Raw genomic sequence first — 26,045 nt, 5'->3', positions numbered from 1 at the left:
TGATGACAGATAGGTATAAAATACATTATTAATACCCAATTATAGTTTCAAAATAAATTTCACAAACAATTTGAAGTTGTCACCCAATTTTGTTGCATATTATTTGAATGATGCCTCAAAATTACTCACAATAGTTGCTCTGGTTTTGAATCCTTTCCATTTCTCATAACAGTCTACCTCAAACACTGTTTAAATTTTGGCAACCAGAATCTATTTTTATCAGTTATAACTAACCGATAACATTACCTAGACCAATCAAAATATTACTCATTCAAAGCATTGAAATTATTATTTCAGTTCAAACTAATATAGTTTGATATAATTAGAACAGAATATAATTTCCTTTTCCTCATCCCATTCAACACGACAGCGCCTGAAGTCTCATACACCCATCACTCCCCCAGATTCTGTGCAATATCAATCTTTTCCAAACCACATAATTTCTGTAAAACATTTTGTTCTGCAATGACAACTGGGATTATTTTGTACTTTGGGGGATATTTTTCACATCAAAGTATTATCTCCTTCTTGCCTTTCTTTTTCCCTCTTTCTTTGTCTCTCCTTTTTTAAAAATTTGTTTCAAAATGATTAGTGTACTAGCAAAAAATAAAGAGTGTCTAATTGGGCTTTACATGAATAATTCATGCAATTTAGTGATCTGACCTAGAAATCCTAACGTGTAGGTGAACTCATTCATTTAGTCTAGTTCCTAAAATAGTGGCCTGAGTCTCCCTTGTATAGTGTTCAGCTCTGTCAGGGTCAAAAATGCCCATAGTTGGAAAGGCCTTAGTTTCCAGAATTTGTTCAATTAAAATGTTGCCACTCACCAAATTTCATGCCTACCAATTTCATGGAAATCAAGCTATGTTTTAATAATAGAATCATAACTTGGTAATTTTTCCTATCTACTTTAGGTTAATGCCCTTGAAGACCTTAAGAGAGCAGAAGGTACTGTCTTAACCAAGGAGGTTATGCATCTATGTATGAGATGGGCAGTCTGTTGTTCAGTGAATATCTGTCCAATTTCTATTTTCTTTGTAATGATCCTTAAGTATGTCTATAAAGTTGTTTTGGCCATCTCTCAACTAAAAAATAATATATCTGTTTTTTTGTGGCCCAATACGGATATAAAACTCTGGTATATAGAACTATAGCATTTCTTCTAAAACTTTCCAGTGCAAAAACATCACCTGGAAAGCTTTCTAAAACCCAGATTCCTTTTCTCCATCCCCAGAGATTCTAAATTTAAGAGTATTAGAGAGGGTCCTAAATTTGCATTTGTAGCAAACTCATCAGATGATGCTGATGTAACTGGTCTAAGGAAGATGATTGGAATGACACTGGACTGTATAATTCTATTCAACAGCTAAGACAAGTATGAGATTGATCCCAAATGGAACTTCTTTCATGTATTTCTTATATGCAATATTTGTACTAAGATACGGAATACTTTTACATGTTACATTTGATGGTGTTTATATATGGTACATATACATTTTCATATATAAGAACTCTGGTATATAGTAGGTACAACTACATAAATTAATGGGTACTTGTGGATTTTTTTGTCTCAGTTTTAGATATGGGATTTGAATTTTCTTAAAAAGTTGTAAATTCTTCACGTGCAACATCTATTTTAATATTAAAATATAAACATTGTTCCTAATACTACACCAAGGAAAAACTTATGCTTAAAATTCAAGCATCACTCACCTCATGTGATGAAGAAGGAGAAAAGGAGATGGAAAAGTGCACAGAAATTACCTCAGCTGACAATGATGTAAATAACATGGAATCTTCCAGAAATATAATTTGTTTATGCATTGCGGTCATAGGAGTCCAGCTGTGATTGTATGTGTAAAGTACAAAATGTTCTTTCTGAATGATTAGTTTGTGTAACTAAAACTTGAGTTGCATGGATAGAGTTTGATGGGTAGTATTTTCTGGGCTCACTTCCTTCCTCCAACACTTACTAGTTATGTGAACTTGGACCTATTTCTTCACCTCCCTTGCCTCATCTATAAAATAAGAAGACTAACAATTTCTACTTTGTGCTGTTGGTATGAGAAGTAAATGAGTTGACATAATTTAAGTGCCTGTTATAGAATAAGCCTGCATTATTAATTTTTCTTCTCTTTTACTCCAGTATCCTCCCTCGTCTTCATATACTATGAGTCCATTAGACTTACCTTTTTAAATGTCTTTATTATGTCTCTTCCTTTATGTTAGTTGAAAAAAAGATTGAGCTCTGGATTCACACTCGCCTTTACCACATGAAACCTGTGTGATTTGGGGCAAATTACTAAATGAAGGTCTCAATGTGACCACCTGTTAAATGATGATAATAATCAAAAGAGCACTTACTTTGGGAGTCTGTAATGCTCACTTGTTGACTTACCTTTCCTTTCTTTTATCATTCAATTTTCATGCTAATTTTAAATAATTTATAGGTTACTATTTTAGGAAAAGGTGCTATATTTGTGCACAAAAACAGACTGTGCTATATATAAGGCAAACAGCTATTATGTGAATTAATCAATAAGAATTTCTGGGAGCATACTAAGAGACCAGGTCTTCATCTGTTTGCTGAAAATGCAAAGATACCTGGGGTACACCTCCTGCTTAAGCAGTCCACAGTCAGGTTGTGGAAAGAGAAATGCATGTAAATAAGAATTTCCCATTTGATAAGGTCTACAGCAGGGGCTATGGTAGCATCGAGGAAGGAACTCAACTCTACTGGAAGTGTCCTGGAAGACAGAGCCAGAAAGTATCCATTGGGTTCATGAAAGTGCATTAGCATTCTGGAGAGAAAAAATACAATGTGCAAAAAAGTCTGAGTGTATAAAGGAGATCAGTATCTAAGAGAAATGATCCAATAAATGGGAGCAAGGCTAGGATAAGAAGGACTTTTCACATCCTGCTATAGAATTTGGGCTGTGCTCTGTTAAATAAAGAGGAGCCATGAATGAGATTTAAGCAGAGAATGAGTCAAATGATAATGGATGCCTGAAGTAGAGAAATGAACATAGGGGAAGCTGATAGAGAGCTGGTATTCAAAAAAAAAAATAGGAGATAAGAGCCATAAAATAGATGATTTATTAATTATGAAATATGAGGTAGATGGAATCACCTGATGCTGCTTCCTAGTGAATAGTTTGCCTATTATGATGCAGGCAAGATTACCAAGGAGTTATAACAAGGTTATCTGTAATATTGTAGAGGTTCTACCTCTAGTCTGAAGGTGCATAAATGGGAGCAAAAATCCAACCCTAGGTCTTTTTGTGCAAGCCATGGATCCAGACCAAAAAAACCATTAGTCCACAAAAAGGGAAACCTTTCTGTAACTGGTCTATCAAGGAGGAGAAACTTTTAGAATAGGTCTGGCAGAAGGGCCACACTTGCTTAATTGGCTTATCATTTTGTGATTCATTCATCTAGAGGGAATTTTAACACACACACACACACACACACACACACACACACACACACACACCAAAGGGTCCTGCTAACTAAGGCCATGATTTGAGTTCTGATCCATACTTGATCTGAGTATCACTGATACCACTTCCTACCTGTGTGATTTGGAGCAAGTTACTTAATCTATACCTCAATTTTCTTATGTATAAAATGACACTAATAATCAAATCCTATAGAATGTGAGGATTACATTAATAAACACGTTTAATGTCATGGAACAGAGCTTAATATAAGCACTCAGTAGTTGTTTTAACTTTTGTGTACAATGCAACAGCATTGCATTGTAGAGACATAGACAGTAGAAAAGTATGTGACTTCAGTATTCTCCTCCTTACATGCAAGGCTGTGTGGTGCTTCCTTAAATACCTTGATTCTTGAACATTTCATGGCTCATGGATTGATTGTGTGCTTTTATTTATTTTTTATTTGCTCTTAATTCTTGAAGGAGAAGGTTTGTCAACCACTTCCGCTTCTCACTCTGTATGAAATACTAGTTAATCCAGAGCTTGTTGATGCCTGGGCACTCTTAAAAAAATGTTACTTTATCTTCATTAGAACTGGTTTTGTCCTAAATATTTCCCAGTCCTTTTTTCCATTAACAACTTGTCTCATATTTATCTTCAGTCATTTGGCAGAAATGACTAAATTCCTATGCCTATTCCACTGTGTAATAGAAGTAGTATTTTCAAAAATTAAATTTATTATAGATAAGAGCATTTATTTTAACAGTCATGATGGAATTTTTCATAGTACTATTCTTCTAAATAGTTCTAAGTATATATCTCATTGATCTATTCTTATGAGCTAGAAAAGAGGCAAATATTGTTTTTATTTCACAAATGCTGTAACTACAGTATACTGTCCAAATTATGGAATTTTCTAAATATTCTTTAGTTTTATGGCACAGAGCTCTGTAGAGATTTAAATCCTAATTGTTTAATCTAGTATTATCTGTTACAGAAGAAAATCATATGCCTTCTTATTGTCTTTCATTACTTCATTATCTAACCAACTTCATTATCTAAACCAAGGAAAGGTTTTCTCCTTATAAATCGAAATTAAAACCAGTATATACATTTTGTTTACTCTCATATGACAAATATTTTCATTTTGTATCAATTTAATTTTTTATTCACTTTTTATAGATTACTTGAGTTTTATAAGTATGCATCAAAGACTACATATATATAAAGAACCCAGTATTATGATTCAGTTCATCTTCCTCTAAACATTCTGCTAAGGTGTTCACGACCTGGCTCCAACTTCCTCTTAGATTCATCACTATACCCAAATTCTCCATATTCTAGCTATATTAAGATACTCACATTTCTACCAATGATTCATCTTTTCTAACAACCATGAATGTGTCTATGATTCTTCACCCTAGAATGCTTTTTGACCTCCTGTCATATATAAAGCACTCTATTAGATGTTTGGTTCTGAAAATGCATTAGACAAAGCTCCCTACATGGAAAACTGACAGTAATCCAAGGTTGAATATTCTCTTATATAGGTCTGCAAAGGAGCTAGTCTCTTAAAAAAATCTGAGTAAAAATGAAGGTTTCAAACAAAACCACACTACGGTACATTTATACTAAAAAGCAAGTACTTGAGAGAAAAAGGAAACCAGGAATTGATGGTCCTAGAAGGACTTCAATGTGTAGAGTAGCTCTTGATTTTTCTCTTTCCTTTTTTTAAATTAATTATTTTTTTAAATTCAAGTATAATTAACAGACTTGATCTTTCTCTTTCAAGGATTATTCTATCACATGGAACCTCCAGCTCTGGTCAGCAGGATCCTAGCGTCCATTCATCCCCGTCAAAGAGTACCTGTCAAGGGAAGGATTAGCTTTTCTTATTTAATGTCTGCTTTCTTCACTATATTGTAAGCTCATGTGACATAAACTGCATTTTATTTGCTCACCATAAATTGCATTTTATTTGATGGTGTCTGGCACAGCGTAGGCACTCAGCATATATTTAATGAATAAATAGCAGATGAAGAATCATAATAATTGGAATTTAAATCCGCTCTGGACATAGGGCCTGATGTTCATAGAAAGGAACTTTGGTGAGACTGTGAGGGAAATCTGGGGAGTGACTAGTACCAAAGGTTTGAGCCAGAGCATTAAGTACCAAACTGAGAACAAATGGAAGATCAATCTCAAAAGAGAGTCAGGACCCAGATTCCAGAGGCTTCATATGACATGTTGAAAAACTGGAATTTCATCTCAAGGACACTGCAGAATCATTGAAGAAAGAACATTAAGCAAGATATGAGGTGGTCTGACTGGCCCTTTTAAAACACAATTCTGGAGGAAATGGGCCAAAGTAGAAATAAGATACAAGGCAGGGAGAGCAGTTAGGAGGCTATTATAATAATTTCTGTGAGAAATAGAGGAACTTCTTTAAGACAGTGAGGGTACCAGCGAAGAGGAGTGAGCGGTATCTATGAGATTTTAGTTTAGAGCCTGTGAGTTGGGAGAGGAAGAATCTAGGCTCAACCTCAAATTCTGCTTTGGGAGATTTGCCACCCCTCATTAAGATCAGAGAACGTAAAAGGAGAGAGAGCTTGAGGAGCAACAGAGCACGAATTCCAATTCTGACCTGTGTGCTTGAGATGCCTGTGAGATAACCGTGTGGAAAAGTCAACAAGGCGGTAGAATATAAAATATGACTGTAAGGGGAGACATCCAGGCGGAGATGTAGGACTGGGAGTCATCAGCACATAACGGACAGTTGAGATCACTGAAAACATCCAGGGAGAGTAGGTAGAATGAGAAGAGAAGAGGCTTGCAAAGCAAACTCAGTTATTTAAGGAGCAAGTGAGAAAGAAGGATCTGCTAGGGACACTGGGAAGAGGCCTCACAAATGGCCAGAGGCAAACATGGAGGGCTAAAAATGTGAATATAGATAATGTGACTATGTTTTAGAAAACAGAGCCAAAGAGAAATTTTAAATTCAAGTTAAGCTTTTAATTCCTAATCATAGGGTGTGGAAAAATACATTTAACATTGAAGAATCCTAATTTTTCTCTACAAGTTCAAAGGACTCCATGGTTTGAAAGAATTTTAAAAATCTCCTTGTAAAACAATGCCTCTATGTAGAAACCAGAGCTAAGTGTATGTGTGAATGACAGGAGAGAAATTAAAAAGCAGAACTTAAAAGAATGAAATCAAGAGCTAATTACTAAATGTTTATATCTCTATTTAATCCTGACAGGAAGCAAGTTTTCTGGATCAGAGAACAGACAAATTGTTTACTTACATAACAATCTTAACATTGGTCCCCCATGCTCCAATTCCCCACAGGGCGACAGATGAGAGCCAGATGCACCCTTCACATGCAGGAGTTTGTACCACAGGAGGGGAACTGGGAAATTATGAATCTCAGAGCTTATAGAGTACAGCTGTGCCAGCTGCCCATCTTCCCCCACCGCCCCCCTCCCCAGAAAGAGAAAGACCTTAACTTTCTAAAGTAAACAAATTCTCTCAGGGGAGGCAAAGGTCCCTAGTTTTATTATCCTTAGAATCTAAGCAGATGGCTCCAGGGGAGATGTTTCCAAATCTCTCAGAAAGTCTCTATATTTAACTTCCAAGGCTTATTTGCCATTCAGACATCTTTTAACAGCCATGCAATGTTTTGCTCAGGAAGCCCTGACCATGCATAAATGTGAACAGATTCACATAGCATTGTTTCCCAACAATTACCAGAAGTGCTAGACTTTGAAGCAGACTTGGGTAATTATACTGGGGTAGAATCTAGCATCTCATGATTTGTAAAATGGAAAACCTTTCGCATGATTTTGCAAGTCCCAGCTGAGACAATTTGCTAAGAAGGGATCTGAAGTACCATATCACCATGTGATGATGGATTCTATATCCAACTGCCTCCAACTGCCTGTGAAATCTAGAACGAGGAACAGTGTCTCCAGTAGATGCCATAACATCAAAGGACCCTTAAAGCTTGAACAACATATAGTCTCTATTCATTGCTGGCCCCATCAGCCCCAGACAGAATTTATCACTTTCTCTATATTCCCACAGCACTTTGTGTTAATCTCTTAGAGCATTTTTATTATCAGGTGTCCCTCCCATCCTCACGGGACAGTAAGTACTCGTTGGGAGAAAATGTTTGAGCCGTACAGGATATTGTGTTAAACATTATGAGGAATTCCAAGTAAAAAGATCACATCCTTAAGAATGCTTACTATGTCACATTTTGTACATTTTGAGATATAGTCCTAAGCCATATTAGCTTAAAGAGAAAGAGAAATATAGAATTAGCTATCAATGGGGGGCTGGGGGATGTTCTCTATTTAAACCATGTGTCTTTCAGGAGAAGCAAGACAAAGAAGGTGAAGGTGGTTTTAGTCTTTGAAGGCAGAGGTGGCATCATATATGGGACAACCAAGAGAAGAGAATTAGGTAGTGGCTGATACCATAAACCCTCACTCTGATACTTGTGATAATGAATAAAAAATATTAAGTTTTTAATTCTTCATGTGTCTTCAATGATTAGCTATTTTATGCTGAAGTTGAGAATGTTCAAGAACAGTTATCAGCATTTAAAAATAGAAAATAATTTCCCTTTAGCTCAAATTGTATTGTTTTAAATTGTCATTCATGCAAGAGTCTGAGTGTTGAACAAAATCAGGAGCTTGTGATGTATTTTGTCCCCGGGGAGATTAAAAGAATACTATCTATTGGTTTCAAGAGAATTAATTAACATTTGTAAAGGTCTTTGGTATAAAATGCAATATAAAAAGAATAGAAATATTCTGATATTCCAATGGGACTCATACAGGAGTAGAACTGTTTTTGCTAACATGATTATTAGGAAAAAGATCATGTTGTTTGGACATATTTTTTAGGGATGTGTATGAAGAAGATGACTCAATTTATTGTTTGATTCCTACACAAGTTTAATTATAGATTTTTGTAACACAGTATTTCAAAGAGAATATTTGGCCTTTTTTTTTTTAAGGATATAAATTTACCTCAATAATACAAGGAATAAAACTCATCTTGCTTTTCATGCAGCTCAATGTCAAGATAATTTAAAGCTGACATGTCAACTGACTAAGTCTTACTTTTTAAATAATTGCTGGTCAAAGTTTAATGTAGCAAATATTCTTTCTTAGATCACATATTTTATCTAATTAAGGAATCTTCAAAAAAAATCACATGTCCTACATATTAAATATAACAAAATTAACAATTCATTGACTTCCAGGATGGCTTCCAAGTTGGGTTTTATCTGCTTTAGGATACAACAGATACAAAGCACCAACATTTATACCCAGAGTGGTCATTCCTATTTCCAGGGCAATGGACCAGTACTTGCACTCACTTATATGGAATTTGTATCCTGCATGCATGCATCTAGACTATGCAAGTGTGTAAATACAGAAAGTAAAGCCCTTGATAATTTTGTTCAAAATTTGTAGTTTTCCTTTATAATGTATCTTTCTTTGTTATCGTGCTGCTGCTCTTCCTCATATAAAATCAGATTTTTTTTTTTCTATGTAACATGTTCCTTTTCTTTTTTGAAAGTTCCATCGGAAAGGTCGAGGCCAGATGCAATTCACTTATAAACAAACATACAAATGACAAGGACAGACCAGGAAGGTCACTTTGATTAAAGCTTAAAAATTATAAATTGCTTTAATAAACTCTTATTTTTGTGTAGATGAATATTGCTGCCACCATCGTGGAGGATATCAGCCGCTGTGAAGGGCAATAGGCCACGATGCTAGATCTACCTGAAAAAGCATTCTGGCCTGAACTTGACATAGTCATATACATATGAGTTTGTTTTACTTTTTCTTTTCTCTCCAGTACAGTGCTCTGAATCCACGAGAATCTTGGGACATGTGGCATCCCACTCTAGTGGCTGAAGCTTTATTTGCCATCGCAAACATCTTCAGTTCCCTGCGCCTGATCTCACTGTTTACTGCAAATTCTCACCTGGGGCCTCTGCAAATATCTCTGGGAAGAATGCTCCTGGACATTTTGAAGTTCCTATTCATATACTGCCTTGTGTTGCTAGCATTTGCAAATGGCCTAAATCAATTGTATTTCTATTATGAAGAAACAAAAGGGTTAAGCTGTAAAGGCATACGATGTGAAAAGCAGAACAATGCATTTTCAACGTAAGTCGAACAGACACTTTTATTGGTAACGCTGTGCGGAATGTAGAGTGTATTACATTATGAATTTGAACCATGACAAGTGGTTGCAAAGGGAATTGTGCTTAATACAGAAAACAGAATTAACATGGTTTTGAATACAAATGGATCCCTCTGGCATTAAATATATATATATATATCTCCATTACATTTATTTTAAGTCTTAGTAAAATGGCCTTTTAAGTGACCTCATATAAAGGAAAGCTGTATATTTGGTTTTAAAATGTGTAATAAGAGGAAACCTCTGCCCTAGTGGCATCTTACAAGCACATTAAAAGACAGAATATAAGTAAAACCAATCTTGTGAGAAAATCCAAGTATTTTTCGAGCGTTCCTCTGTGTTTTCCAGATATGAAAGTCCCTTTGCTTGTTCTTTCATTCTCTAATTCCCTACATAAAAAATGTGAGCATGTAGAAATGATCCAAAATAGGAACCCCAGGCTAACCTGGGCTGCCATCCTTATGCACACAGAACTCTCTGTGCCTTGACGCCTGATGAGCCACAGGCCTCATTCAGTGTCAACCTCTTGCTGATCTCAGGCAGGTTTGCTGATAGCACAGACCCATGCCCCCATGTCTGATGTTCACACAGTCCTTACAGAATACACCTCTCCATGCCTGTGCCCATTTCCTTCCCACTATGACCACCACACAACTGTGCCAAAGAGTTCATTAGCAGGGGAATGAAGACACCTAGGTCCTTTCCCTCTACACAGGAACTACCAGCGAATACATGGTTACTTCATACGGGACTATAGATCAGACCCTATTCACAGGCCATTATAGAATTTTATGTAAAATAAGAGAGTAGTCATTTCTCAAGTAGGAAAAGAACTCAACAACTTCATATAAACTAAGTCCCTGATGGCTAAAATATTCTTGTTGATTCAATTCTGTATGTTTTGTCTTTGATCCCAATATTAAAACTCCATTTTAATTAATCAACATCTGCTTCTTTGCACATAAAAGTTTAATCTCAGCCTTAACTTCCTCAGATCCTTTCTGAAATAGATTTGATACAAACCATGAGTCACAGAGAAAACAAAAGGTCATCCCAGCTTCCCTTGCTCCCAGCCTTGATTCTTCTGCTCTTTGACAGCAGCTGCCCAGGCTGACCAGTTTATTCAGCCTTTTCATCTTCCTCATGCCTTTTTCTGACCCTGGAGGCGAGGGATTCAATGAAACCCCTTGTAGCAATGTCCTTGTGACTAGCATGGCCCTGAACTGTGTCTCAATTTTTACATCTGAGATCTTTCCCCACTCTGTTGTGCCCCCTGACTTGGTAATTTGCTCCTGGCAACTGAGAGTAGGGAGTTACAACAATCAGATCCCACCAACCCCCTTCAAGGACCAAAATTCAGCCTCTAACAAACGTCTTGGATACTGTCTGCTGTCTGTCTCTGGATTTCTGCTGGAGAACCCTTCTGCTCACAATGGCTTTCACAACTCCGTTGTTACTTCGTACCGCGTGCCCCAATGCAAACTGGTTGCCAAGACCGCCCCATCTCCCTAGGTTGCCATAACCTTCTGATTCCAAGCTTTGTCTTCCAGGAGGAACTTCCACACAGTACCTAGAACTGACTGACCTCCCAGGTTGTGTTTAATTCAGGGAACAGCTTTTGTTCCATGATCCAGCCCCTTCTCAGACATCTGATTTATGATCCCTAAGTTCCCAAGAATCACACTGACCTATTACCACTTTCATGGTAAATGATTTTACATATTATGAACTAATTTTAAGATCTGTCCAAGAAGTTCCATTGCTATGGAAGTCTGAGGCAAAATGTCTAGTATTCTTGAAGCAAAGGTATTGAACTGCTTGGATTGTGTATTATTTTAGTGTAAATGGTGTCCTTTATTATCATGAAAAGCAACAGATAACTGCATATCTCAAATATTATAGGTCCTAATCATTCAGCCCAAGTAAATCAGGTATTCCACCTGAATTTTTTTCTCCAGATAATAGAATGTAAACCTACAAGCAACAGATTATTCAACAACTAAAAATTACAGCAATAAGTCTTAGTATTAGAATGCACTAGAATGTAGAGAATATCCTAGGCAGGTATAAGGGACCTGACTCTGATGACTCTATTTCAACATAACTGGTGTCAGTCATTGTGAGAGGATGTCTAGCAATACCCTCGGGGCTCCTGTTCTATATCTTATTTCTTTTCTTTGGTTGGTCTTCAATTTTCTTTTTATAACTTCTTTCTATACACTTCTTTTTATAATTTATAATACTCCATAAATTTCAACGTGGTTTTTTTTTTTTTACTATCCACTATTTCAGAGATCTTATTCCATTTGAGGATTAAGAAACCTAATACTTCATGTAGAGTACCTAATACAGTGCCTGCCATAGAATCAGATTTTAAAAAATGCTAGCTATGTTACATCTGTTTATCATTATGAGGAGATCTCCTGCCTGTATCTCACACGGTTCCTCTCTATTACTACTTCCATTCAGGGTGCAAATGTATGCTGAGACTCTGAGCCCTGTGTTTCCCATTAGTTTCCACTCCTGTCTCTCTCCTTCCCTTTAGCCAAATAACCCTTCAAGGAAGCCTGAACAAGACACCTTGTTTTCTTCTTATTCGTTCTTCATCCAACTGCAATTTGGCTGCTGCTTCCATCAGTCCACTAACACTACTCTAGAAAATGCCTAGAGCCTCCATATCCCCATGGTCAAGGAACACTTGTCTCTTTAAAGTTTATTTAGTGTTTCTGCATCGTGTGACCCTGTTAACACTTTTGCTTTTGAAATCTTGCCCTCTTTAATTTCAACACCACTATGTCTTTACACTTCATCTCTTACTCCTCTAATTTTTTTCAGTGTTCTCTGAAAATTATATCGCAGTCACTGCTTTTAAATAGTCCTCTTGCTGGGGCGCTTGGGTGGCTCAGTCAGTTAAGCATCTGACTTTGGCTCAGGTCATGATCTCGTGGTCTATGAGTTCGAGCCCCGTGTCGGGTTCTGTGCTGACCGCTCAGAGGCTGGAGCCTGCTTCGGATTCTGCGTCTCCCTTTCTGTCTATGCCCCTTCCCTGCTCGTGCTCTGTCTCTCAAAAATGAATAAACGTTAAAAAGAAATTTAAATAATAAATAAATAAAGATCTTTCCTTAGTGACCATCCTCAGACCATATTACAGAACCTTTGTGAAAACTCATCTGTGCTTATGATTGTAGCCCTATATGTCTGCGGGATGAGGACTCCTATGTTCCTATCACCAGCACAGATCTCTCTTCCCAAGATCTATAAGTTCAGCTGCCCTTTGGACAGACTAGTCTGTGTCTTCTATGTCTCTCTGTTCATTTCCCCACCAGCAAATGGACACTTTTTTCTGCTCTTTTCAAGCTTCCTGGCTGTTTTCTCTTTAACATGGGAAGAACTATATGATACTAAAGAAAGTGTCATTAAGTGTTATTTAGTCACTGAAATTATTCTACATACAATTTGAAATTAATAGTCTCTTGTTAAGGGACTCTCCTATGAGGAGAGAGGAATGGGTTTGGGACAGATATTATCTCATTAAAAAAAACTCCTTTCATATATATTCCTCAAAATTGGAACTGGGCAACTGAGCCCATACATTATTTGTTTTAATATTACATTATTCCTTATAAATGAAGACTAAAATATTCAGATGTGTCTTATATTAATTTATGTTTCCTCATTGTTTTTATTTCAAAGGATAGAGGGAAACCTCAACTGTGGAGTACATTACCTTTTTACTTGTTCTTTCTCTCTAGTTGTAAGTATCTAACTGGAGAATGAGCTAATTTTTTAAAGTAGCAATTGAGAAATACCTTTAAAGAGCAAGAGGCAAAAATTTTATCTTTAGGAAAGCAGTGTTGTAGCATCAACCATAGAAATTGCCAGGCTTTAGTCAACTAGGGTATTATGCTAAGTATTATTTTATTAAGTGTGGCATTACATTCCAAACCTTTCTGTTCTTATCTCACCAAAGAATTAGTAAAATAGTTGTTATATAAAGGAAGTCTGAGAGGTAATGCAGCTAATGACTTTTCAATCAGTGGGTAATCTTGCCATCAATAGTCTTGGGAATCACTAATTGTGGGAACATTTCTAGAAGCAGTGGCTTTAAAATGTTAACTTAGATTCTTTTTGTTTAATCCATATAATAAAAGAATAATTACACAAAAATATAAATAAGAAACTCCAAGGTCTTGATACTATGGCTTAATTAATCTATAAGTGTATATATTTTTTTCAATATATGAAATTTATTGTCAAGTTGGTTTCCATACAACACCCAGTGCTCATCCCAAAAGGTGCCCTCCTCAATACCCATCACCCACCCTCCCCTCCCTCTCACCCCCCATCAACCCTCAGTTTGTTCTCAGTTTTTAAGAGTCTCTTATGCTTTGGCTCTCTCCCACTCTAACCTCTTTTTTTTTTTCCTTCCCCTCCCCCATGGGTTTCTGTTAAGTTTCTCAGAATCCACATAAGGGTGAAAACATATGGTATCTTTCTCTGTATGGCTTATTTCACTTAACATCACACTCGCCAGTTCCATCCATGTTGCTACAAAGGGCCATATCTCATTCTTTCTCATTGCCGCGTAGTACTTCATGGTGTATAGAAACCACAATTTCTTTATCCATTCATCAGTTGATGGACATTTAGGCTCTTTCCATAATTTGGCTATTGTTGAGAGTGCTGCTATAAACATTGGGGTACAAGTGCCCCTATGCATCAGTACTCCTGTATCCCTTGGATAAATTCCTAGCAGTGCTATTGCTGGGTCATAGGGTAGGTCTATTTTTAATTTTCTGAGGAACCTCCACACTGCTTTCCAGAGCGGCTGCACCAATTTGCATTCCCACCAACAGTGCAAGAGGGTTCCCGTTTCTCCACATCCTCGCCAGCATCTATGGTCTCCTGATTTGTTCATTTTGGCCACTCTGACTGGCGTGAGGTGATATCTGAGTGTGGTTTTGATTTGTATTTCCCTGATGAGGAGCGACGTTGAGCATCTTTTCATGTGCCTGTTGGCCATCCGGATGTCTTCTTTAGAGAAGTGTCTATTCATGTTTTCTGCCCATTTCTTCACTGGGTTATTTGTTTTTCGGGTGTGGAGTTTGGTGGGCTCTTTATAGATTTTGGATACTAGCCCTTTGTCCAATATGTCATTTGCAAATATCTTTTCCCATTCCGTTGATTGCCTTTTAGTTTTGTTGGTTGTTTCCTTTGCTGTGCAGAAGCTTTTTACCTTCATAAGGTCCCAGTAGTTCATTTTTGCTTTTAATTCCCTTGCCTTTGGGGATGTGTCAAGTAAGAAATTGCTACAACTGAGGTCAAGTGTATATATTTTGGATAAGTGGAACTATTCTGCAAATCTCACTTCTGATTAATTTCACTGAAGAAAAGAAAAACAGGGACTAAATCCAGAATTAATCACAAAATGTCTTATTTTTAATCTTCTTCTTTTCAAAGTCTAATTAAAAATCTAAATAAATGTTTTGCCAAAGGGTTTGCTAATATTCTCTAATAATTAGTATTTCTTATTTAGACAGAAGCAAATCAGTATTATTCAACCATAACCATCCATTTATTCTACATCACTGTTTCTATCTGAACCTTTAAAAAAGCAACTGATATGGGATTTATGTGGCATTTTATATAATTTATTATGGCACTTACATTATGTAATTTCTAGTTCTGTCTCTGAACTGCTACTGATGTCAGGGGAAAACCATCTGAATTACATTTGTATATTCACAGTGAGAATATACACCATTTAGAAAGAAAGGACAAAGTTATTTCACATTGAGCCCAAATGACACAGTAATTAATTTTAGAAACTGTCCTTAAAGTTACTAAAAATAAGGAACTTATGGCCTTGGGTCAAATTTACGTACTTCCTGAGGAAGTTTTCAAAGAATTACTTAAGAGTAGCTTTTGCCTAGGGCCAATGAATTAGATTAAACTTGCCCTGATAGTGTTGGCATCTGACATGTAGGTGGCCCTTGAAGAATACATGGCCACCTCCTCACATGCACATCCCTGCTGGCAAGACAAAGTCTGACTGAGATGGATCAGATCAGTCTCCTTATCATTTTATGATAATTTGCTCCATTATTGAATAGCTATAGCAAAATAAATCAATACATAATTACATTTCATATCCTATAATTAAAACTTAATTATATAAATTAAAAAAGTGAAATTATTTACTTTTAAGAAAAAAAAAAGCAAATAAATTTGAGAAAAGAAACCCTGAATGTCAATTAGGATATCCTTAGATTCTCCTAGTTACACAGACCAGAAACTCATGGATGGTTGCAAGTGCAGGGATTTGGTCCAAGAGCCATGTACAGAGTTATAGCCCTTTGATCCTCTGAACAAGGGTTGATCTTAGCAAGGGCAGAACGCAAGGCTTCAGGAAGGGCAGGAGATGACAAAGAACTGGACCACAAGATCATTGACTGAGAAAACCGGTGCTAACATGAGTCACCTACTCTGTGCATATTTTCTTCAGTGTTTAATTATTACATGGCTTATTTATTTATCTTCAGTTCTTTGTCCCTTAGTTTGTGCTGTCTCAAACCTTTGGTTTTGCATAATTCCAGTGGCCCTGAGTCTCCATGATAATTTCTGTCATTTCAGCCCCCTTTGGCAACTACCTCATTCTGTTAATATTGCTAAGACAAATTTTCATAGAGAGGAAATCTGATCGTGTAGAGTTACCTTTTTCATGTCAATCCAGGCCGTTAACCCCTGGCCTCATATGAATTGGCTTTCCTTGGGTCACTTGACCCCTGACATCCTATCTTCTTAGTCACCAGGCCAGATATGAGACTAGTTTTTGCTTTCATTTTTACAACATAATATGACTAGGGTCTTATTTTAGCCATTTGTCAAAGAGTTTAAAAGTTCCATTATCTTTTATTACATTATATTAAGATGTTACAACCATCCTACTGAAACCAACACTCCCTCATTTAGGTTCAGACACTCTTCATCTTATCCTGTTTCTTGGACTAAGTTAAGGAAACCTTACTTAGAGTTCATTCATTGACAGGGATGAATTAAATGTTCCCTGAAATAGAAAAAAATAGTACATTTTATTATCTGAGCATGCTGACACTTGACATCTTACAGGATTCACTATACCCAATTTTAATTATAATTGTGGAAATCCAGTGATAACATTATTTTCAATCCTTCTACAACTGAAAAGCAAAATCAGAGTTGATATTTTTCAAAGACTCAGCTTGAGGATATATCATTTATTGATCATTTATTGGCATCACTTAATGCCCTAAGACACTGGTTAGCAAGCTTTCTATGAAAAAGATAGCAAATATTTTAACTATGTGGGCCATATGTTCTCTATTGCAACTACTCACCTGTGCCATTTCAACACAAAAAACAAACATAGACAATCCATCAATAAATGAGCATGGCTGTGTATCAATAAAACTTTATTGATCCTTGGACATTGAAATGTGAATTTATAAAATTTTCACATGACACAAAGTAGCTCTTCTGAATTTCTTTTTCCCAGCCGTTTGAAAAGCAAAAGCCATTCTTAACTCAGGAGCCATACAGAAACAGTCTGAGGGTCAGATTTGTTGTCCCTGCTCTAGGAAACTAAACAGCTTTCAAAGCTCTTGGGAAAATTAGGTAAAACTAGGAAAATTAAGTATACTACTTATACTATATGATGGAAACAACTTTCTTTAATTTTTATTAAATTTAATTTAGTAATTCTTCAATACTTTTTATTAAGTTTATTTTTTTAATTAAGCAAATATACATAATAGGAATCAAGTTCTATTGTTATACCTTATTGTATAATTGTTCTATTAATATAGCTATTAGTGTCATTTTATCTTTATTACAGGTTATTTGAGACACTCCAGTCCCTATTTTGGTCAATATTTGGGCTCATCAATTTATATGTGACCAATGTCAAAGCACAGCATGAATTCACTGAGTTTGTTGGTGCCACGATGTTTGGGACATACAATGTCATCTCTCTGGTGGTCCTACTCAACATGTTAATAGCTATGATGAATAATTCGTACCAACTCATTGCTGTAAGTTGAATAACTTTATTTTAATTCAATATTCCCCCCCCCTAGAATGTGTTGTTCCTAGCCACACTCTATCTTATTTATCATAAGGAATACAGCCTGTAATAGGCTATTGATGGGACAGAACAGAATTATAATATAAATGGTTAATTGGAAGTTTCTAAACAGTATTATACCATATTTAGCTACAAACTAATCTAGTTTTGTCATATTATGGATGATTATAAAATAAAGTAAATCTGTCTTGCTAGGCAGTCATTGGCTACGAAAGCACAAGGGAAGTATGAATTACGTACAAGTGGCTCATCTCTGTGTAGAGCCCTTTGGACTTTGCATTGTCTCTGTCCATTTAACCTACAATCTTGGTATAAACAAACTTATGCCAGCCTGGCAAGATACAAAAGCTAGCCTAGAGGAGAGTTTGAGGGGAAAATCTACAGTATTTTTGGTTTCTTAAATCCAGAAAAAGCAAGGTATGGGTAACCCTGAATTCTACAGCAGAGCACACAATACCATATATGTTTATTTGAAACTCTAGAATCTAAACAATTTAGTTTACTTTTCATTCATTCATTCAGCAAATTCTTATTGAGAACTTACTCTATTACCAAGTACTATTCTAGGAACTAGAAATACAACAATGAATGAGAAAGACAAAGTTCTTTATCCTCTTGAACTTACATACATGCCGGTGGCCATTAGCAATAGCAACTAAACAAACCCATATTGGAATGAAATACACTTAAGTCTTTCATATTTATACCTGAATCAAATAGCATTTTATAAGGACAATTTATAACCATAATTTTCTCCTTAAATAACTACCATTATATTGCATCTTTGAATCTATTTCTAAACCGCCAGTGTTATTATTGTTACTTTGAGGAACAGCATTCTGAATTTTACTGAAACTGTCTCTATGGGGCAAGATACCTGTCACAGATGAAAAACTACATAAAACATAAAAATAGATGATTTTTATTTTCTGATTCATAAACAAAGTATTAGTGCTGGGTATACCTAGGTCCTAGGATTTGCAGGTGAATATCCAAATTATGGGGCTTCACTTAAGCATCTTGCAAGTGAGGATTTTTTAAGATAGTCCCTATGTATTTCCTTAGAAGTTCTGTATTATTCTGGTCAGTGTATTTGCAAAACGTAGATTCTATTTTTCAGACCACCCTTCTAAAAAAAATTAGAAAGACTCTAATTATCCAGCTATATACAGAGAAGCTGTATATACAATTTATATCCTATAAAATATCAAACGGATTGATTTCATCAAGAAGACAATATTACTTAAGGATAGTATGACTTTTTTGTTTTTACTGCTTTTAGGGTTTATCTTTCTAGATGATTTTTAAAGAGGTGAGAATGATCTTCGAAGCTCTGTTTTTGCTTAGCTTAAACTCTAAAACTACTTAAGAAGAGAGCAGGCATTGATAACCTGAGACAGGTGTAGCTCCCATAATCCTGTGCATAATGCCTCCTTGGAGCAAGAACATGCCAACTATTTGATTTTCACTTGGATAACAGAGGTGGTTTTGGTCATCACCAATATATAACATTTCACTTCTAGTTTTTCTACCATAGAATTTGTTGTAGACCCTCTCAGAATCCCAAACCAAGAACAAAGAAAGAGTTTATCTTTTTTTTTTTTTTTAAGTTTATTTATTTATTTTTGTGAGATAGAGAGCCAGCAGGGGAGAGGCAGAGAGAGAGAGAGAGAGACAGACAGAATCCCAAGCAGGCTCCGCACTGTCAGCACAGAGCCAGATTCAGGGCCTGAACTCAAGAAACATGAGATCATGACCTGAGCCAAAACCAAGAGTTGTACGCTTAACCAACTGAGCCACATAGGCGCCCCAGGAAGTCTGCTTTGTGATAGCAATAAGAGAACATAATGAGGTTAGCATAATCCTTAATTTGTGACTCCTTAAGAATCAGAAGGAGCAGAATCTACTCACAGGCCAACTCTTTATCAAAGTGACTATCTTTATATTAGCTTAAGCTAATTCTCTTGACTCCCATCCTCCACGACTACAGCAAACAATATACACTTTTCTTCATTAATGCAGGATCTATAAGCTTGTTTAGAAAGAAACAGAGAACTTGAGGAGAGGAAGAGGAGAGGATAGGGGGGTGAAACCGGAGCTTCTGTGCTTCTGTCTATTGATCAGTCCCTCCAGTCAAACATCTGCAAAGCACACAGTGAATGCCACACAGTTTCTAGATATGCTGATTCCTGTTGAAAGCACAATCTGTCCAGTGTCTAGATGAAAATCTTTATTGCTCAGGGTAGAAATGTATATGCAACACATGCATTCATTAGCACACAACCATTTAAGAATATTAGAATGAAGCATGGTCTAATGTGATTCTCCCACTCTAAAATCTGAGTTCTTCCTTACAATATCAATGGGTTAAAATGAACTATTTTGATATGCCTAGTTTCTACCACCTCCTACTTCCCAGATTTTCTGCTTCAATCAGATTTGTGGCTAATTTAAGAGGGGACTGGCTGCCCTATCTCTAATTGCCACAAATGTTCTGATTTTTTCTAGGAGGTTAATAAAGTGAAATGATTAATAAATTATGAAGGGTTGCAAACAGCCACTAACCACAGTCTTGTCTGGTGCCATTTGGACAAGGCTATGTCAGGGTTTGGTGCCATGTCAGAGGCCCCATTCTACATTTGTTAGAGGAGCTTCTCTCCAAATTTGTGCCTGTTGCCTAAAGGCGGACAAGAATAATTCACATAGAAACACACCAACTAAGACTTTTCCTGGAAACACCAGAAGGCTAAGCCATGAGCATCCATGAAGGTGACACTGACCTAGACCGGGATTCAAGGCCTTGGGGAATATATGAAGGTCTATTTGTGGTCAGAATCTAGTGCACTTGGGCTAATGTAAGCCTGCAGTGCAGGAAATGAAAATTCGTCTTCAAGTCATAACTGATCACTGCAGGCTCTTTAACATGGAATTCTTTTAGACGTCTGTTTCATGGAAGAAGGAAGGATAAAAACTGACAAGACTGCTGTGACTCTTTATCAGGGTAAACCATCATCTGAAATGTTTAGATGACTACCTCGAGGAGTCAGTCTTGTTTCTATAAGCAATTTAATTAATATTACAAGAGCTGCTCCAAGTCAGGTTACAGGCTCCCTGTGAGGTTTATCTCACCTTAGTAATTAAGAAACCTGTCAGTAGTTGTCATATTCTCCCATTCAGGACCATGCAGATATAGAATGGAAGTTTGCTCGAACAAAGCTTTGGATGAGTTATTTCGAAGAAGGAGGTACTCTGCCCACTCCCTTCAATGTCATCCCGAGCCCCAAGTCTCTCTGGTACCTGATCAAATGGATATGGACACACCTGTGCAAGAAAAAGATGAGAAGAAAGCCTGAAAGTTTTGGAACAATAGGGGTAAGAACACAGCATGTTAGTATTAGTCTTTTTTTTTTTTTTTATTGCGTATTTAAATATATTTGTATTTCTTGTTGGATGGTTTTGCATTTTTAGCCTTTTGTTTTTCCTGGTTGTGTTTGGTGTCCTTTTGTTTGCACAGCTACCACATCTAAGACACTGTCTGAGTAACTAAGAATTTTTCCTCCAAACCCATTTCCTCCAGTGAGGGCAGTCACTGTTACTTTAGTAGGAGCTCCACCTGACACAGGCCTCTCCTGGACCCAGCGGCCGAGGCCTGGGGAGCTAACACATTGTCTCTTGGTACCCTAATTTCTGCTCTTTTCAGAATTGCAATCGCTGGTTGTTTGTGGCCTTACTTGCTCTTTTCTACTCTCTCTGGATTATAAGGGAAGGGGGCTGTTTCAGTCTCTCATATTCTTAGTGCCGAACATAGGCTCTGACGCACAGCATATGATGCTTGACAAAAACATCTCGACTAAATGATTAAACGGGGATTATAAACTTAAAAATGCTGCGCCATGTTCCAGCACAGGGACTTCAGAATATGTTGAGTTGCTCAACATTTTGCTTCTACACGTAATCATTTTAAATACCAAGAAGTTGTGTTTTTAAAAAATGTTAGGACTATTCGGAGCCATGCTCCTGTTAACAGTATCAGATTAAACTTCCTTTGGAAGTTCCTTTCATACTGGAAAGCAAGAGTTCAACTGATTCCATCAGAAGAGATGGGGACTAAGGACTTTGTTCTGGCAAACCCACTGACATGGGACAAGTTATTCCTCATTTCTTTCACACTTAATTTTCAAAGTTCTCATAGTGACGTTTTGAGAATCCATACTCTAACGTTCATTAGTTGTTTTGACTTGCTCAGAGAAATTGCTTTAGAAGTATTTTAATATGCCTTTGCATTAGAATCACCAAGTAATACTAGTTACTAACATTTTTAAATCTGTTTTTAATTTTGTTTAAAAAGGTTTCTGTTACTTATGCCCTAAGTGATCCTTCCCACTCATTAACTTCATTGCCCAATAAGCATTTCTCTCAGCATCAAATGGGGCTTCCTCCACTGATAGTGGCCTTGATTTTGCTGTCATGTTAGTCACATTTTTAATTTTTTTTTAACAGTTATTCATTTTTGAGAGAGCGTGAGTGGTGGAGGGGCAGAGAGAGGGAGGCACAGGATCCGAAGCAGCCTCCAGGATCTGAGCTGTTATCACAGAGCCCAACGCGGGGCTCGAACCCACAAACCATCAGATCATGACCCAAGCCAAAGTCAGGTGCTCAACACACTGAGCCACCCAGGCTCCCCAGTCACATTTCTAATTCTAAGGATGAAATTGACTGGCAAGAACATATACAGCATATAGCAGAGAGGGAAATAGTTACATTCTTTTTTATAAATTCCTACTCCAGAAACTTGGAGGACTAAAGTTTGTGCATATATCTGATCTTAGAAACCAAAGTCAAATTACGATGAAGACTTAGGCTGCAATACTCATACTGATAGATTTTAACACTGACCTTAGAAAGAGTGAAATTATTTTACTCCAGATGTTTGAGTAAAAAATTTTAACAGATGTTTCTGCTATAAAATAGGTTTAAATTATTTAACAAAGGGTGTAAAATAAACACAATGCCTGAGATTTAATAAGCAATTATTGCACACATTCTATGTGCCAGCCAGTAACTGAGCTAGGGATTGGGGGTAGGAGTAGGTATAAAGGCATGGTGTCCATCCTCGAGCTCATCATTTCTAACATGGGACATACAATTATGAGAACATATTACTATAGTACGTGTTATATATTTAACATTACAATGTGTTACATGCAAAATGCTATGACAACATTATAAGAAATAATGTTTTCCTTGAGATAAACAGAAAAGGGTTTCAGGGAAGCCAGACTCTGGCTTATTCTCTTCCACATCAAAATATACTTGTCCTTTTTCACATCTTATTCTTAAATTCTTCAGAAATTTATTTAATCAATCCCTAGAAATATATGAATAATATAGTCTTATGCTGTCTGTCATAGGAGTATTTAGATTTTTAAAAATTTTTTTTAGTGTTCATTTTATTTTTGAGACAGTGAGAGACAGAGCAGGGTCAGGGGAGGAGCAGAGAGAGAGGGGGACGCAGAATCCGAAGCAGGCTCCGGGCTCCGAGCTGACAGCACAGAGCCTGATGCGTGGCGTGAACTTGTCAACCACGAGATCATGACCTGAGCCGGGTCGAATGTCCAACCGACTGAGCCACCCAGGCACCCCAGGAGTATTTAGACTTACAAAGAGTTTCTGGGCCCCAAGATAAAGTTCACACACAAAAGAAATTTGTTTTTAATAGTTTAATTTTAGGCAATTGCAGAAAGAATCATGGGTTTTAAGATGCCACAAAACTTGTAACAAGATATGGGGCTCTGCTCTAATATTTTAAGAGATCCATCTGTGCTGCCACCAAAATAATAGAAAACCACTCTAAGAACTTGACTTCCAAGTCCCCCCCCTACACCCCTTAGAATCCTCCCACTGTTGGTTGACGCATTGTTAGGAATATGTTACCATCATTTCTTAGATGCAAAGAGGAGCTTAACATTCATTTGGGATTTCCTATTAAAGCCGTGATTCACACCTTTCAGAAGGAGAGGGTAAATGGTGTAAGTTAAAATACGTTCCTTTCTATACATTACTGGTCTCAAAAAAACACAAATTTCTTTTTATGTCTCTGTCTCTAAATTTGACTATTTTGATCCAAGTTGATGCACAGAAAGAGAATTCACAATTAATGGCATGACCCCAAGACATTCCTTTTTCCTTAGCCATGTAGATCTTACAAACCTTTGGTAATGGTATATTTTTATGCTTTGGGAATTTATACAAACTAAATAAATATTGTGAGTCATGTCTCTCTTTCCCACTGTCATCCCACTCTCAATCCTGCCTCTTCTTCACCAAGCTAAGGCTTTGGGCAAGCACTAGCCTAATCAAACTCAATGCTATAAATGTATTCTTTATCTAGACTGCATTTCCAGAACAGGAAGGACATAATATTTTGGTCTGCATACTTATAGTTCAGTTTTATACATTTAGATTTTAGATGGAAATAAATAATATGTATCACTTATGAAGAAAAATATAAGAAAAAGGAAAAGTAGATTAAGAAGGTTGGGCAACATTAATAGAAGAGTTAAATGAGAAAATAGTGTCAAAAAGTAATTGATTTTGTTGTGAATTCATTTCAATTTGGTTAATACCCGACAGTTCATTAGTACAGACAAATAAGGACAAGAAGATATACACATTTCCATTAATTAAAAGGTGACGTTGACGTATCGATGACAGTCACTCTGTATAACCAAGGCATGGGTTAGAATATCAATATCAATTACACTTCAAAAGGACCTTAGAAATCATTTAGCTCAACCATTTCCTTTCAGAGAGAACTTATTTACCTTTCCAGGCGTTTTAGGGTCCCTTGGTAACAGCTGGGGGGAAACCTGGATCTTTTGTTTCCCAAACCAGTGTGCTTTCAGTCACTCTCTTGCTTCCCTGAAAACTGTAATGATAATACAATGATACCTTCTATGTTGCGTATTCATCTTTCCATTTTCATTTTTCTCAACAGCTTTTGTTTTTTTATTTTTTTTTTTAATTTTTTTTCTACGTTTATTTATTTTTGGGACAGAGAGAGACAGAGCAAGAACGGGCGAGGGGCAGAGAGAGAGGGAGACACAGAATCGGAAACAGGCTCCAGGCTCTGAGCCATCAGCCCAGAGCCCGACGCGGGGCTCGAACTCACGGACTGTGAGATCGTGACCTGGCTGAAGTCGGACGCTTAACCGACTGCGCCACCCAGGCGCCCCATCTCAACAGCTTTTGAATGCTGTCACTGTCTTCGGCTTCTAAGATTCCTGTATCTCAAAGTCCTTGTTTCCCAGCCTGGCTCACCTTCTGTTTGCATCTCAACTTGCTTATATTTAGGCCACATTTTTGAGACAGAAATCTGAAGCTCAACTGGTGGCAGAGCTTACACATTCTTTGAGGCATTTTCTCTAACCTTCCCAACTTGTGACTCACTTACCTACTCTTGTCACCCAGCAGCTGCCTGAATGTCACACTGGTGCTCATTCCCTTCACATGCCTAGGCAGAGCCTGAAAGCGAGCACTCTTCAACATAGCTGCACTGGCCACTCTCCAGGAGCCCATCATCGGTGATCTTATCTAGTAGTTATGGTTTCCGGGTAATAATGATAGAACTAGTGCTGAAAACTCATTAACTTCTTTTTTTTAACTTTGGACTTCCTCTTATGGGTGATTGGGAGTTCCAAATAAATTAACCTTTCATTTGGAATGCTCTTTGCAGGAAACATAAATGAAGCAGAAATAACTTTATTGAGCAAAACCTTTATTGGAGGAAGAAAACCCATTATTGAAAAATGGCTTGTCTCTGGGAAATTATGAAATCCTACCAAAGGGGGCAGCCTATTGAGGAGTCAATAAAATGTGAAACATGCTGTAGCTTTTGGTTTTTCGTATTACTACTTACCAAATTTTTAGCTTAACCCCATTTTATCAGCAAATACCCTTCTCCATATTAAAACACCAGTTCTTAGACTTTTGTGAGTGCTAAAATCATCAGGAATCTCTATTTTAATAAGCATTTCCTTGTAACTTTAATTAGAAACTCCTGTTAAAGAGGGGTGCCTGGGTGGCTCAGTCAGTTAAACTACTGACTTCAGCTCAGGCCATGATGTCACAGTTCGTGAGTTCGAGCCCCACATCGGGCTCTGTGCTAACACCTCAGAGCCTGGAGCCTGCTTTGGATTCTGTATCTTCCTCTCTCTCTGCCCTTCCCCTGCTTGTGCTCTGTCTCTCTCTCTCTC

The 26,045-nt window shown here is 37.0% G+C and overlaps 1 protein-coding gene across 6 annotated transcripts in view; it reads left to right on the top strand.

The window, feature by feature from the left end:
• Positions 1 to 26,045, top strand: part of TRPC4 (transient receptor potential cation channel subfamily C member 4) — a 201,140-nt gene that overhangs the window by 161,756 nt on the left and 13,339 nt on the right. For all 6 annotated transcript variants that reach the window (XM_040448277.1, XM_040448275.1, XM_040448272.1 and 3 more), the window contains 3 exons: positions 9,318 to 9,631; positions 17,542 to 17,737; positions 20,968 to 21,162. In XM_040448277.1, the coding sequence (XP_040304211.1) occupies positions 9,318 to 9,631; positions 17,542 to 17,737; positions 20,968 to 21,162 (705 nt within the window). The remainder of the gene's footprint in view (positions 1 to 9,317; positions 9,632 to 17,541; positions 17,738 to 20,967; positions 21,163 to 26,045) is intronic.

Source organism: Herpailurus yagouaroundi, unplaced genomic scaffold (assembly GCF_014898765.1).
Source record: "Herpailurus yagouaroundi ecotype Mexico unplaced genomic scaffold, PumYag 197, whole genome shotgun sequence".
Taxonomy (NCBI): Eukaryota; Metazoa; Chordata; class Mammalia; order Carnivora; family Felidae; genus Herpailurus; species Herpailurus yagouaroundi.
Note: the sequence above shows the minus strand (reverse complement) of the source record. Positions and strands in the feature narration are given on the sequence as shown.